Source organism: Centruroides sculpturatus, unplaced genomic scaffold, assembly GCF_000671375.1.
Source record: "Centruroides sculpturatus isolate CEXI.00-Female unplaced genomic scaffold, Cexi_2.0 scaffold285, whole genome shotgun sequence".
Taxonomy (NCBI): Eukaryota; Metazoa; Arthropoda; class Arachnida; order Scorpiones; family Buthidae; genus Centruroides; species Centruroides sculpturatus.
The window spans coordinates 191,339-208,610 of record NW_019384647.1 but is presented as its reverse complement, the minus strand read 5'-3'; the positions used below and the strand labels follow the sequence as shown (position 1 = coordinate 208,610).

The window sequence follows — 17,272 nt, the reverse complement described above, 5'->3', positions numbered from 1 at the left end:
AGTCTTCAGTGGAGCCACCTTTTACACAGCCCAGTTCTGGAATTCCTGAATTAATTGCATCCTAAAAATTTTAATTATTTGTCATAATTTGATAATTTTAAGAAATTTAATAAATTCTTTATTTAATAAAAATTAGAAGAAAAACACCAAAGTAGGACCCTCCAGGATTATTTCTCAAAGATATGTTACAAACTATCATTGAGTTAGTTAATACTTCACAAGCTTGTCATTAACTTGCGGAATCGTTATTATTCAGTTTTGGTTTCTCGCCTATTAAAAGTGTGTAGATTTTCATTCTTGCTATCCAAGAAATTGTTGAAATGTGACTTTATGGCGTCATCACTTCACATCACATTACTTAATAGGTGAGAGTTTGTTTCTCATTACTAACATGCATAAGTATTGATAGAATAAAAAATATATGCGCTTTGTTAACCGTTTCTGATTTATAATAATTCAATCAGTTTTACCAAACAGCATGTCCACATTTAAACATTCGTTTATTAAAATATTGTGTTTAACGTTTAATTATTGTACATTAGCAAATATCATTTCATTTTTGTCTCTCTGTCTATTTTATTGTTAGCACTAAGAGGGTCTTTTAATTAATCAAGCCCATCATGGATTCGATCAGGCCCGCAATGATAAGGAACGTGGACCGATAAATCCGGGATGGACCATTCTCTGAGAAATTTCTGAAGATTTTCGATCAGTCTTGATTCATTCCCGGAGTCCCCAGGGAGTGAATAGGTTGACATGTTAACCGCTCGACCAACCAGTTGTCTGTCTTCACACTGTGTGCACTGAAACGGATTTTTTTTTCAGGACTACTCAGATGGTGAGGGACAAAGCCCAACACAATCGGGTCTCATAGTTTTAAATAAGAACAATATAGCTTTGAATAAGAACAAGAGCGCTTTAATTATAGTTATCCTGTAGCATTTTCTTTTTGCTTTGAAATATGATAAAGACTAAAAATACTAGTAGTAACTTTCATCAAAGTAGTGATATTAATTGTAATGCTTATGATTAAAATATTTTCAAATTAATAAAAAGTAATCATATTTATAAATTATATTTTATTGCTACTAAGTAATATTCACTCATTTTTATATTTATTCCTGTTCTTTACGTATGCTAGAATGAATATGGAATAAATATACTCTGTATGAATAATTATTAAATTTAACGAGGAAATTTGAAAAATATAAGAAAAAAATACCTCTAATACACTCTGAATACCCCTAGTGGTAAGTGCAGCAGTGTTGGCACTATTTTCAGCTCCTAATCTATGAGCAACCAGTATTGTTGCAGCATTTGCTATATAGAGTGAAATTATTGTTAGTGTGAATGCCCACCAGATGCAACTTAATACTCGAGCAGATATGGACCTGTATTAAAATAGAATAAAACATTATATTTATATTATTTTTCAAATAAGTATCTAGCATTTATATTTAACTAATTACGTAAAAAAAACTTAGAAAACACTTGATATTATAATTGATCTAAATTCTTTAAAATCATAATAATTAATTTCAACTATTTTAAATTTCATTCTACTTGAGAAAGTCAATAAAATTTTGATGTTGCTTAGCAATGGCGCTAATTGAGAACATTTTCTTAGACATGGCAATTCTTGTTCTAAACACAGTAGGTGAATATATCTGTATATTATCAAAAGAAAGAAGTAAGGATGTATGTTATTATAATAAAACTAGGAAAATTAGAGATCAGTATACTTTTACGAAATATATAAAGAGTGCAAGAGGGGCAAGATTATTTTTAGAAAAAGAAACAGTATCTTAAAATGTTTAAGAATTACTGGTTTATCTATGCGAGAAATCAGCTCTATGCTCATTACTTCTATAAATTACATTAAAAATATGCTATATAATGTTATTCTATACTGCCTCTCATAATAAATAAAAAACTAATAAGTAAAATAAATGTTAGATCTTCACGGTAAAAATGAAGTGAAATAGTAGCTGGATAACTGGATGTTAATAAAGAGTTTCATATTCCTGTTACTAACTAAATTGCATTCTTGTATAGTTGTTTTCATTTAAAATGTTTAAAAATGAAGAAGTGTTGAAAATTTTTCTGATATAACAGGGACTATTGTATTATGATCTTCACACTGAAGTGAAGATATTAAAATCACCAAAAGACGAAGGAAAAAGTGTTTAAGAAACATAAAACGTTTAGTATTTATTAGACTCTTTTGTTGTTAAAATTATACGAGTATATGTTGTTAATAAAATCATGTCTTATTAATAAAATCAATACGTATTTTGTTAAATAAACTTACTTAGGATATATTCCCGTTCCTCGTAAAAGAAAAGATCCCATTGTGAACCACATAGTGCTGCACACAGTTAACTTATTCTTTTGAGATATTTCGTAATCTTTTGATCGATCTGGTGGCCCAGTAAATTTTGTCACGAAGAATAGTAACGTAGTAATAACAGCATAAGTGACGATAACACAAATCCAAACTTCTTTCGTAAACACATAAAGGAAGAAAAATGGCGTCGTTCCTACAGGATTACTGTCGCGACTCCCAGGCTTTTTTACCATCAAGCTAATGCCAATTGTTTGAAAAGGTTTACTGAACTGTACAACTTGACTTCTCTTACTGTTTACTGTTAATGGTGCAATTGCGAGAGTTGCTTTCTGAAACAAAATCGTAAATCTATATTTACAATAAATAAGCTATTATCTATATTATAATTTACCGATGTAAACATTGAGAATATATTTAACAATTTCTGTTTGTTCCCTTGTCTACTTGGACCTTCTCTTATTAATAGAATTTATTATACTGGTGTACTATACCAGTATAATAAGGTCATATATAGCTATAATATTTGAGCATGAGACAAACCTGTAGATTTTTTTTAACTCTTTGACACCGGAGGTCTTTTTTCATACCTATCGTGGCCCATGGAGACGACCGAACAATGAGGGACAAGACAAGTCAAATGATAAAGTGTTTAACATATAAAAACCGACAACACATATCCAACATATTTACAACACACATCCAATATAATTTTCCGAAAACAGTTTTTTTTCTTCAAATCATTCATAATTCCGGAAACTCTATATGGAATTTCACTGAACACTTGTAAGTAATGTCATAAGAAAAAATGTACTGTAAATCGGAAAAATATCCTAATTTAAAACATATGAAAACGTTATTATTTAGTACTTGAACATTTAATATGTGAACTTGCAAATGTTCAGAAAATTTAACTAAGAATAGACAATCGCTTAATTCCGAAATGATGTGTGAAAATCCATCTCTAGCTATGTCTAGTCTATGTCTAGTTGTCGAGATTGAACTGGAAATAGACTAATGCCAGACATATACACAGGCTATACTGACAGATTTTAATAAATATACAGTGATAAGTATTAAATTTTTTGATATTGCATAATATATTTCAGCACTGAAATGTTATTTAAAAACTTGAAGAATGAAATTAAGCAATTTCATACAGCATGGCAACAGGTGTAAGAAAGTGCAGACTGCGCTTTATAAAAGGCATTCAAAGCAATTAAATTCCATATAACTATATATAATATGACTATAGACAGATTATTAGCTTACATGAAAATCTCGCATTGATAAATGATGATAATGGAATGATAAAGTGAGTCAATGGAAATTCGCAATGTTGACGTTTAACAGAATATAATATAGATAGGCCTATAGAAAAAGTGCATTAAACATGATTACGAAATTTCACTTAAACCAAACCATTGTTCTTGATGATTAAAATAAAATCTTTTACAATACATAAAAAATTTTAATTAATATATCATCATATAAACTGTAGACCTGTCTCAATTGCCTACAGAATTTCCCAATAACTTTATTAATACAAGAATTTACAAAAGAAATCATCAACCAGATCAGTCCAGATATATTAGAGTTATAAGAGTTATAAAAGAATGAATAATAACTGATCTATTTTTTAAAAAAAATCATATATTTATTTGTATGTAAATTTTAAATAGAAAAATGTATTTACCCCACTTATAACTTCACCAATCATTCCAGTCCAAAGTTGTGTTACTGGGTCAACATAACCGTATGTACCATCGGCAACTAATTGTAATCTGTAGCTAAGTCCAAGTTTTTGTATTAGAGCGTCTGCCAAGTCTTTACAAAAACCTTCAAAACAATCATTTCCACTGCAAGGACCCGATTTCTTCATTAAAAACGGTTCGGACTAAAAGTAAATACATATTAATTTACAATTCAATAGAAATTGCACAAAAGTCAAGAATAAAGTTTTCATAAATTTATATTATAAGATATATATATATATATATATATATATATATACACATATAGTCAAGTCTACGTAACAGGGCATTGAATAAGAGAGCACTCTTCTAAGTTTTTATTTTCTCCACTGTTTTACAAAGATAAAACTCAATATCTTAAATTTCTCCAGGAAGTAGTATTTTAATGCACAAAAATGTTTTCAACTCAGTTTATGAATTTCACAACTGATAAAAATCCATAAACTGGGTTAAAAATGTTTTTGTGCATTATAATACTACTTCCTGGAATAATTTAAGGTGTTGAGTTTAATCTTTATGTTTCTTTTCCAGTTCCTCTGTGGTTTAGTTACTGTTTTACAATAGTGGGACTCCTGTTAATAGAGCATAGCTAACAGAGCAGTCCATTTAAATGATCAAGTGTTAGTAGCATTTTTAAAGCAGAAGTCCACATAAGGGAGCATTATTCTAAGAAAGATTTATATTTAATCTTACAGTACATCACCGAGGGCTAAACTACAGTATTTGTTGAGTTTGTTGAAATATGCAGTATGATTAAAAGAAAAATGATTAGAGGAAGATGAAGAAGTTGAATAAGACAAAGATAAAATAGAAAATGTTTGCGAATCAGTAATACTTCTTTCTCATAAAGATGCATTGTTTTACTTAATTAAGAATGGTGAGAAAATATTTAGAAGAAAATTTTATCAACTATAATGCATTTTACAAATGAGAGGAAATGATTGAAAAGAAAGCTGTGAGTAATCATATCCATAAGAAAATTATAAACTTTAAGTAAATTTATTTAGGTTGTTTGTTGCATGAATGGGTACAGTACAACAACATATGTCCATATCTGACAGCACACTTCCATANACCACTTTGAGATTCTACTTCGATCTTTCCTATTGACACCAGTGTGAGGGTTGTACCGGATGAGGTCCAGACACTATGTAGATTACGCCTACTTCTCGAGTTTTTGAACGTTTCTAGATGGCAACAACGCAGTCTCGTATGTAAGACTAGGGGTAAGAGGATGGAGTAGGAAAGGACGAGATTCAGTTGGAGTTGATTCACTCAACACAGTTCACTACACTTAAACATTTATTAGACGGCACGAAAGTTAGCACAACTGGATCGCGGAGAGAGAGATTACAAATTTTTTTTTGTACAACTCAAAAACCTTACAAATCGAAAATAAAATTCCCGTTGAGGATCTTCGGAATGTAGTCCCTCAGTTCGGGAGAGAAGTAGAAGGATGACGAGGAATCTGAGGAAACAGACGAGCACTAATCCAAAAGAGGCACATAAGCATACTAAACTGAACGGTTGAAAGAACAGGCGACGACTGACGGAAATCGGCAGTTTCTCATCATATTCAGAGCAGCAAATACCTTAGAGGTGACTAAAAGTCGCGGGAAAGGTATCACTATCGACTCTGAGAAAACTTAAGTTGACACTCTTTCAGGTCAGATAGTTGACATAGGCTTATATTAGCTTCTGATGAGATCAACCCTTAGTTCTTTTCCTTTTACTTGTTCGATTCTCACATTAATGTTTTGGAAGGGTGCATTTTCTTTGATGACTAAAACTAAGCATTTTTTCCCCAACTTTTCAATAAATACTACATAAATAATTCACTGGTTTGTTGATAGTATCGAAAACTAATGGAAAAACAAAGTAAGACGAGGAACTTACGATCTTCAGGCGGTATGCAACATTTTGCGGCTTCTAATGCAGCCGGATAAAATATAATAAGTGTAATTTTGTAGTCAGAGATTTTAAATTACAAAAGTATGTTTTTGTTCTTTTTTCAATATTACATCCTGTATATGTATATTTTTTGGTGTCTGTAAGCTCAAAGTATGCAAGTTATAATACAGTATGCAGTCTTATGCAATCTCTCTGAAAGGGTATATGGCCTTTCGATAAAAAATGTTTTCTACTTCAATAGATTTTAATATCTTACGAATAAAATTTTTTTCGATTTGCTGTTACAGTTATTTATAATATTCTCTATATATTGTAATAAATATTTCAAATCATTCACAATAAAAATACATACAGTATATTGACGTATTACAAGTATATTTTGAACAGCGCACAACAAAGTAAAATTAACGACACACTTTGCTGATGATAAAACAATATGAATTAGTATTTGGTTTATATACTATTAAATACACTACTATAGTTTATAATATTTACCATTTCGTAACCCGATGGGAGAGTTTCAATAATATCCAGATTAAAGGAATATCTTTCACCACTTGCATCAAATTTCAAATTTCCTGTAAGGCCCATAGGAACAACCGTCTGAAAAAAAAAAAATATTATTTTCGAATGTATTTTATTTAGTAATCGAAACTTTCAGTTAAAAACAATTTAAAATGTATACCTCTTTTAAATATTTATATATTAAGGCACCATGTTCCCAACGAGGTTTCTGTGATTGAAAACAATACTTTCGAGTGCCATTTAAAATGGAAGGTAAATGAAATCTTGGATTGTGGCTTTGAAAACTAAACAAATTCTCGATTGTTTTCAATAGTAATAAAACTCCATCGTATCCTAATATGGCATTCATCTAGAAAAATTTCTTATTTAATACGTTTAAATCATAATTATTTACAAATTTACAGCTTTAATTTAAATTTGTACATACTGGCACATCTTGCATTACGGATAACGAACTGTTAATTTTATGAGAATTGAGATGTTTCCACATGTTCTTGAAATGCATATATTTTTCATTAACAGGATTAACAAGTCGAAATCCTAATAAGTTGACGCTACCAAATGTTGCACTGTTAGTTTCCCAGAAATTATTCAATACCTTTAATTAAAAATATATATTTTATAATTCCATAATGATTATTTCTTTTCTTTTAATTTAATATAACCTACCGGGTCCATATATAAAAAGCTAAATTTCTTTTTATTAATATGGTAATCATGCATGAACAAAGTAATAATTTTAACAACTAGCTTCTGATTCATTTTCAATAGAACTTGCTTCGGAAGCTGTTTGTTTGCAATGTCTATTTTACGAATATATGAAATTGCATCTTCTGCGCTGATCACTCTATGCATCCCAATTACGTTCACTTGATACACATCAGAGGCATAAAGCAATAGCTTTTGGAAATTTTCGGCTCCTGTAAATTACAAATATAAGAAAATAATAATAAAAATAAATATTTAGAAGTTAGATAGGCTATGTATTACGGATATAGACCTATTTAAAATCATACTGATAAATATGAATTTACTTACCATCTTCGGCATCATATAAGTATATAATTGAATTCCAGTTATTATGCCTCATCAGATCTAGAGTTGCTCTGATAGGACTGGGTAAAATTCCAATTCCGAATTTAGTACTATGTTCAGGAGGGATTTCTGGGAATGATGGACTAATCAAAGGTATGTGGAAATTATTAGAGTAAGATGCCAGAGTATTATAAGTTGCAAAAGTAGTAGGAGCCATTATGGTGAATACACCTCGATTCAAAATTTTACAAACTGTTAAAAGATATTCAATAAATTTCGTATTAGAAATTATATTCATAATATAACAGATGTGTTTATTGTTTAAAATGCAAATTTTATGTAATGAAACATAAGAAAATTTCATTTTAAGATATTAAAAATATGAAAATTAATAGTTTTAAATATTATCTAAATGCATATTAATAGGATAGACAATTGCTCTAATGAAAATTATTAACTGTTCTTAAATAATCAATATATACTTCTTTTTATTAGTATAATTTCTGTAATAAGTTTATTAATAGAAATGAAGTTAATTATTTTATGCATTTAATAAGAAAAATTAAATAATTTTATTTTAAAAAAAAATTATTCATATTAATTTATAAGTAACGTCAATTATATTAAATTAGACAATCTTTCTGTTTGCTTCGTTAAACTTGATACTTTGATATTGGCTTAACTAAATAATATATCAATTAAACTATGAGAAGTATTAAACTTAATTATGCTAATTTATCCCATAATAATTTTATATTCTATATCAAGAGCTTTCTGAAAAAATCATCCTTCGGATAAAAATCTTTGTAGAATAAGTTATGAGGCTGCAGTTTGTTAACAAACATCTTTTGTATACACATAACTTTAATACTAATTTTGTTATATAATTTATATAAGTTAGCATGTTCATAAAATGTACGTTCAGAATAATAGCGTGTAAATTGCTAAAATATTAATATTGTTTATATTACGTAACCTCGCAATATTACGTGTAAAAGTATAACATTTAAAAATATCCGTAATGATAAATATTACAATAACAACATCTAATTTAGTAGAAAAAATAATAATAAATAATTCGCTTAGTCTAAATTCAATATTTTTTGAAAGCATAAAGAGTTAAATAAATAAATAAGTTATTTGCTCCCACCTGGATCAGTCTTTTAACCAAGGAGATGAGGGTCAAAACCTTATGATTAATTTCCTAGGGAATGTCGGAAATTTCTATTTTCTTCCTCAACTCAGTAGTATGGTAAATTACATGATATAAGGCTATTGTCACTCTGGCTTAAGCAATAATTATAATACTATAATTTGAGTATATCCCTTTGCCCCATTGGAAAAGTTGCTGCAATATCTTTCTACTTTAATCAAATTATTAATATATTTTAAACTTTACGGATATCAAGAATACATAAGTAAAATACATATTTTTAAAATTTTTTTTAGTTAATAAGATTGCCTAAAAATGTGAAATACTTCAGTAGAGTGCAAACTCAGATTTTTTTATATTGCAAAATTATTGGTTTACGATACAGTATGCGAAATTAAAATAAACACACGTAATAAATAGAACGTTAAGAAGAACTGCAAGAAATATTGCAAAATTTCCAGCAAAATTACAGTATCATATATCCTTAATAAACATTAATTTTTAAGAAAAGTATACCAGTTAAATTCAGAAATGTTTAACACATTTTAAACTATGACTTAATAAAACATAGAATTTTCATAAAAAGGTATTCAAAAGCAATTCACTAAAAAAGTGCTAGATTAAAATACTTTTTATCCCATAAATATATGAATTTAGATTTTTATTTTCTGGTTCATTCACTATTTGAAAGAAATAATTTAACAAAGACTTTTGTAAAGATAATTACATTTAAATTTTATTTTTATTTGAAAATAAAAAAAAATTGAGACAACTGGGGCAATTTCTTAACTAATACAAATTATAAGTTAGGTTCTTTAATAATATTTAAGAATTTGACATACAGTCATTACTATTTTTCTTTTTTTTTTTTTTGTAATTTATTTTATAGTTTTTACTCATTTACAACACCATCTTCTAAAGATCTATTAGAAAGATGATGTATTAGTCACCACTTCTTATCAAATGTATCAAATACTCTTTATAAAAACGTATCTGAAAAATGTTTTTTGTGTGTTCTCAAAATTACAGTAGTTAATAGTCGTGTTATAAAGTTGTTAATGGGTTTTGTATGTTATAAAAAATTATAGCTGATAAATAACAAAAAATTCAAATTTAAAATTCATACTTTTGCTAAATGAAAAAAGAAAAAAAAAGTTATATTTTTAGAATTTCCGTGTAATTTCATTACAATTAGGACAGCACTATAACTGATCGAAATCCAAAAGAAATTTTTATATAGAGTTTATTTATGTATATAAATCGATTACACGAATAATATATCAAATGTAACATATAATTTTTATTTTTATTTTCGAAAATACTTATGATTTGTATACGATTTGTAGATTACAATATATGCCATATCATTATATTAAATACAGAAGACTTACTAAATATGTAATTTGTGTTTTGTATACATACACATTTTAATTTCTATAAACAATTATGTTTGAATTTGTCTCGGATAGAGATGAGAAACTCAAAGCCATGCACGCACGCAAAAGAGATTATTATAAACATATTTAAATAATTTAAATGTGTAAGTTGCATTCGATCAGAACCAATGTATATACATATATTCAATAGTATTTTATATGCGTGTTTATTATAGAATTCAAATGACAAAGATGGTCCTTTAGAGAAATTTAAGCAGTGTTTTTCTATAAGATTAGCTTTTTCAATGATATTCGCATGATGATAAATCATGTCACGTTACATAAAGTTTGGACCCTTTCAATGTAGATGTGTTTGACATAAAATATTTTTTTTTTTTCCTTTCCGTCCTCTCCAAAGCAGTTAAATTTTTTTTATTTGATTAGTTAATTTAAAGTTAATTAAAATTGGTTTCGTGGAGAGTTCGTTACGTCATCCTCACCACCGCACTTTTCGTAAATGAAATAGCGTGCAGCGGTTATACAGGATGCTATTTACAATTTATATATCGCACGTTCGGTGCCGATCGACATTCGTAATTAATTTCGACGCTTTATTTTTGCAAATTATTTTATAAATTTACAAATTCATTTATTTACTTTTATGATAAACAGCTAATCAGTTTTGCAACTAAAATTTAATTCTAATTTGCAACAGCTAAAAAGTTATAAATCATATTGCACTTATGATATAATAAAATAGAAGTTATAAGAATTCGACTGGCCCTCTTGATAGCTTTTTGTAAAGACATATAGTTCATTCTTTACAGTATTTAGTTATACAATGTAAAAATGTGCGCTGTTATCTCTACAGGAAATGAGAAGAATCACCATAATTAAAGTGGTCCACCAGTTGCCGAGTGCACAAAACCTCTGAACACTGATCGGGTGGCGTTTACCGGAGTTTTTCATGTGTGTAACACCAAAATAGGGGCCATTTTCACATAGAAAACCCTCCCGGGAGACATCCCCTTAACAGATCGCCCATGTATTAGGTTGTTTTATTTCATCAATCCTATCTTTAATTAAAGTGTAATAAAACATAATTTAAAACTTTCCTCCAAACAGTCGACTTAGTATTTTAAATTGATATAAATACAGAAAATATCCGAAAGCAATTTATTTATTTCAAAATGAGAATATTTCTTCACGAAACTGCTCAATTCTTGGATTCTAAATACTTTTGGAAATTAAAAATCGAATATTTACCTTTTTCCCTATTATTCACAAATGCAAAGTAAATTCATATAACCAAAAGAAAGAAAGATTTAGTCTATTTTAAAAAATAAGCATGAAAAATTAATTAAAACCAAAGATTTTAATTTTAAAACACATTTTGAACTGATAAATTAAATAACATAAATAAATGAATATATTTTGCTTCTTTACAGCTTAACTGTTTGTTTAATATAAGTATATTTTAAAAGTTAATAAGGAAAGTTACCCTATAAAAAACGTCTCAAGTCAAAGATTCCAACATTTAATGCCAATGTATCACTTATTAATACATCCTCAATTCAGAATCAAGACTAAATTTCTTCACGATCTTCGTTCCGAATAATGCAAAAGAACGTTTTTAGTTTAAATAAAATTATTAATTATGATTCCCGTTACAAATTATCTGTATTATTTTATTAAATAGTTTATAACGTATCTGATTCCCAACTTCGATACGGATTTTAACAAATAAAAAATAATTAGTAGTGTATTATATCCTTGTACCGTATTAAAGAACAATGGCAGATCTATTATGTTCTGTCCAAAATTTTTCAGCTGTTCACGTAATCCATAGGCTTATTTATTAATTGATAACTTATATAACTAAGATTGTAAGATTATATCCTTTAAGATGTACTTTGATATTGTTTAAATAATTAAACCAAAAAATTTCGGTAGCATTAAAGCGAAAAAACATAATTTTCTTTTTTATATTTTTAATAATTATATTAAGTTAAATAAAAATAAATTAGCTGTACATAATAATATAGAATATTTTAGATATTAAATTGCATCTCTAAACAGGAAAATAGTCACAACAGGCGACATTACAATTTGTCGTTCTTAATAGATTTTTAATTATATTAGGAAGAAAAGTGTTTTTCTAATTGTTCTTTAATGGCCGGAGGAGAGAAGGGATGATAGTTTTTCAGTGAGATAATGATGATAATGACACCCTCTAACATTCATTTCCGGCAAGTTGATGATGTAGAATCAAGACTCATTTATCCTTTATTAACATCCATAAAATCGACCTTCTCTTTCATCCATCTAAATGCGCGTTTCAAACTGAAACGTATATAATTTTTCAGAGATAGTTGAAGAAATATTAGAAGATACAGCAAGCTGTTAAATTCATCATGATTTTGACAGATAGATAAATATTTTTCTTAATTTTTTTCTTGCATTTGAGCTGTATTAAAATGAATGATACTATAAACAGTGTATTGTATGTTAGTTACTCTTCTCTAAATATTTGCTTACATCTTTTTCACTTATAGGGCCTATACTTAACAGAGTAAGATAAAACAGTATCCTAATGTTCAAGGAATACACATAATTATCTATTATATAATGCTACGAATGAATATAAATATCTTTATAAAAGAGCTACAGACACAAAATTATCTAAATTAAAATTTTACCTGCTTTGTCTACTTGATAAATATCTTCTTTGTCTGCTTTCTCTACGACTAAGTTCAAAGTATAGGGACTGGAGTCGTTAGTTTCATGCATTGAAACAGCATACTTGATAGCAGTAAGATAAGGATCGTCATCGTCTCCCACGATTACTCCTTAAAAATAACAGAGAAATGAAATTAATGCTCGAAAATATACTATAATATTAATGTAAACTACCTGGTCAATTTATTTATAGGCTACATGCGACGATTATTAGGAGCACGGGATGTGCAATTTTTAAATCGAGGAAGTGGCAAATTAGTATTTTCAATATTTGAGCAATTATTATTTAAAACAAAATAATTATCTTCCTATTAATATAACAATTTGAACACGTTTAATAGGTCACTGCACCTTTTTTTTTATATCAAATGATACCTTGCATCAGGCCTGATCTTATAGTTAATACGTTAATATTTTCATATATTAAATTTCTCTTAAGTTAGATTAAGTTATTTTACGGCACGTTAATGTTCGATATTCATTAAAACATTAAAATCTGATGGTAAATACATTTAAATATCATATCAACAGATTGTTTAAATGTTTAATTGATTCGTCGATATTAAGTATAATTTAACAGAATTTTTAACTATAAAAGTCTAATATTATAGTAAAAATTACAATAAAAATATCCCTTTTAACTACTTCATTTGTATATCTCACACAAAACAAACATTTATACTGTATTGACTATAGTTTAAGTATTTTTATGTGTAGTTTAAGTTGAAAACAATGTTCAGATAATAGAAAATATAAAAGTTAAACAACATAATTACTTTTACGTTCAAGTCTACGATTTATTAAAAAGTTTCTAGCGAATTTTAATATTTACAAAATGAATTTTCTACTTATCACGAAATCGTGATTTAGTTAAGTTAGCATTTATCAATATTTTTCATCGTCGTTTACTTAGTGTAGAATTACTAGCGGGAACATCGACAGCTCGTACGGGGCCCGGGATAGATCGGGCCTTTTTTTTACCAGTTTTTTGAACGAATGAAATACGTAGAATGTTTTTTTTTTAGTAATGAAAGTGGTTTTACGGATTTTGTTTTTTTTTTGTGAGTAAAAATAGCATTTATTTATAGAAAGCACTACGGGCTACAGATTCGTATAAATCAGTTTTCATGGCCTGGAGAAAACTAATTTATAGGGAGACTCTTTCGTATGCAGGGCCTGACTAAAATACTCTATGGCCCTGCTTACTAATAAACTGTATTCTAGCCAGGAGTGTAATTTACCACCCTTGAGAGCTATAAGTTGGAAAATTGTATATCAAGACTACTTTTTCATGCTTATTATTTGATAGTTTGATGTCAATTAGTAAAGCTGTGGTTACTACGCTTAAATTATCAGCAACAATACATTGATCTAACGTTTCTTCATGTTCAAGATTCAAAATGAGAATATTGATAGATATTTGAATAATATTCGATAACAAATTATGATGAATTTAAAGAATATGTTAAATATAATTGTCGTACTTTTAAAATATTCTTAACAAATTATAAATTTCTGGAGAAAACATTAAAAAAAAATTATCCATGTAGAAGATAAAGAATTTGTTAACCCACAATGATATAGAAGATATCGTTGTGAATTAATAAATTGATTTAAAATATAGATTTACTCCAGGTTTCATTTTTTAAGTTTATTATTCATAGAGATATTATTTACAAATGTCTATTTTAATAATATTACACATAAAACTTATATATTTACAATTAATTTAACACAAAATTAAAGCAATAAAATTCGACATTAAAATATTTTCAATATTTGAGCTAATTTTAGTTATTAAAGCGTTGGATTTTATAAGAAAATCGTTGCCACCAATTTATTCTCCTTATTTCAAAATTCGATAATTGAATCTAATACTAAATTCAATCCCCTTTACGAGACAGTTTAACCGTATCTTCCGTCCCATCCAGAAGACGTCTTATCTCTTTTTTTTATCAATAACAAGAATGATCAAGGCCTGAGAGAAATTTAAAGATGTTACGATTACGAAATAGAAAACTTTAATTTCTTTATAATCTATTTTAACAACGTTAATTTTATATATAGATTCATAAATATAAAAGTCACTCACCTATAGGAATCCTATAATAATGGGCCAAAGTGGAATGCAACAGGATAATAATCAATGAAAGAATATTAGTAATGGTCAGCTGAGTCATGTCAGGCTTGTTGGAGAGTTAAAGAAATGTAACTTGACCGACTGTTGTGTATAGTTACAGACTTATGAGAGTACCTACTGATCAACAAGCGGCCGGTAAAGTCAACGCATGCGTGTTAATTCAGGAAGTATCGGTGTCATCTGGACACAACGTGTGACGCAAGGGTCATCGTTAGGAAAAAAAAAAGTGGAAGTTTCGGCAACTTCTTTAGAAACTTATATCCCATTTAAAATTAGAATATTCAGTGTTCGTTGTTGGGACTCATCCCCTATTTCAAAAATGGAGTTTAATCGAAGAGTTTGTTTATATTACCTCTTTTATGTGCAACGTGAGAATAGCATAAATCGATTTAGGTAGATTGTCGAAGGTCTAGCAGTTTATATGGAATTTTATTTTTAATGTGTATTTTTATCGACAAAGGCAGGATTTTTAAAAGAGCGGAGGTTTAAAACATTTCATAGTGTATGATGTTTGAAATATTTATTAACGTAGTAACATTTTTCTGTTTGAATTGTCAAATGGGAAGCGTTAAATCTCCGAAGTCGTGCACCACGGCCTTGGATAAAGGTATTAATTATTTGAATTTGCAACTGAAAATATTAGTTGTGAAAAGTAAATATCTGAAATGTTTATTTTAAAAATAGGATATACGGCAATAAAGAAGGTTTTTAAAGATAAATATCAAAAATTAAAATCAAATTTAAAATAGAATCTTTCTCTGAACTGACATAAAATACTTTACGCGTAATTTTAAATCTATTCTGAGATAGCTTTTAAAAAATATATTCTATGAAATGAATTAGAAAGATTAAATATTTTTGAATTTAAACTGAAAAGTTTTTAATCTACGCATAAAAATTCTTCAATGTATATTAAAAATTTTAGTGATTATTGAAAGACTTTTTGTGCTAGATATAAACAAACAATTCAGACAAATCTAATAACTGTAAATTTTTAAACTGGGAATAAGAATACAAATTAATTTATTTATTCTTCTATTATAAATAGGTATATTTAAATATATTCAACAGATTTATAACAAAAGAATGCATTCTGGCATTTAAAATTATTACTGCTTCGGAGTACAGTAGTTGCTAATCACAATTATGCCTAGAAGTTAAAGAAGCAGTTGTCGAAATATATCCTTCTATCATAATGTGTTGATATATATTTAAATATATTATACTGTATATGTTTCCATTAAATTAACCTGTTAAGAATCCCTTTCTTAATTTTCAAGACATTTTACAGTTCAATACTTTTTATGCTTGCTATGTGACATATCACCATAAAAAACTTATTTATGCCTATAAAAAAAAAGAATTTAACACGGGTAAAACGCACAATATTTTGAATGTTTAAACAAACAATAATTGTCAATAAATCATCTGTTATAATAGGATCTGTAACTGGAGTATAGATTTAAGAAAGGAAAAAAGCAATTTGTTTGCAGTCTCTTAGCAACAATAGTCAAACAAATTTTAATTTTTAAATTTTCGTATCGCTATTTACTCTTTACTTAAATTTAAGTCGGTCATAAATTAACTTCAAGAATAATTATTTGTATTTACTTTGAACAGAACCATTGTAATTTCAGAATGTTTCATTTTTTTTAAATTAAAATAATAATAAATTGTTAAAAATTTAAAAAAATTGATTACTTCTGACATTCTTATAAGTTAATGATCTGTTTGAAATTTAAAAAAATTGATTACTTCTGACATTCTTATAAGTTAATGATCTGTTTGAAATTTAAAAAATATGTGCATTCTCTTCTAATATTTTGTCTATTCGAACTTGAAATCGAAAGGAAATAAAATTCCTTCCCATGATGTAACCGAGATAATTAATGTGAGGATGTTAAGGTCGTTTCTAATGAAAATCTTTAGTGAAAAGATAATATGTGCCCTTTGATCTTTGAAGTTAATTTGCTGATTGGATTATAAGAAGTTCTCATAGAGGAGTTTTTGTCTTCCGTTATGATCAATATATCTATATAAAATACATGTATAAAAACTACATATAATTGNAAATAATAAATTTCTTTAATAATAATAATAATAATAACATTAATAATAAATAATCTAAGATTTTTTAATCACAAAATACAAAACGTAAGAAGTTACTAATAAATATCTTATACTATAAATAAATTGTTTTATAAGAAAGAGCAAATTATTTTAAACTTTAAATTTTCGAATTTTATCTTAAAATGGCATTATGTATTTGTGTAGAGCTTTTAAAACTTTCCAGTA

General features: G+C 27.6%; 1 protein-coding gene across 1 annotated transcript in view; it reads right to left on the bottom strand.

Moving 5' to 3' along the window:
* LOC111626213 (glutamate receptor 4-like) overlaps positions 1-15,091 on the bottom strand; it is a 34,980-nt gene extending 19,889 nt beyond the window's left edge. The window contains exons 1-11 of the mRNA XM_023369524.1: positions 14,930-15,091; positions 12,798-12,947; positions 7,573-7,821; positions 7,204-7,454; positions 6,962-7,132; positions 6,695-6,883; positions 6,505-6,612; positions 4,041-4,241; positions 2,312-2,676; positions 1,223-1,391; positions 3-61 (exon numbers count right to left, since the gene is read on the bottom strand). Of these exons, the coding sequence (XP_023225292.1) occupies positions 3-61; positions 1,223-1,391; positions 2,312-2,676; positions 4,041-4,241; positions 6,505-6,612; positions 6,695-6,883; positions 6,962-7,132; positions 7,204-7,454; positions 7,573-7,821; positions 12,798-12,947; positions 14,930-15,017 (2,000 nt within the window). The 5' untranslated portion in view covers positions 15,018-15,091. The remainder of the gene's footprint in view (positions 1-2; positions 62-1,222; positions 1,392-2,311; positions 2,677-4,040; positions 4,242-6,504; positions 6,613-6,694; positions 6,884-6,961; positions 7,133-7,203; positions 7,455-7,572; positions 7,822-12,797; positions 12,948-14,929) is intronic.
* Between the last annotated feature and the right edge of the window lie 2,181 nt (positions 15,092-17,272).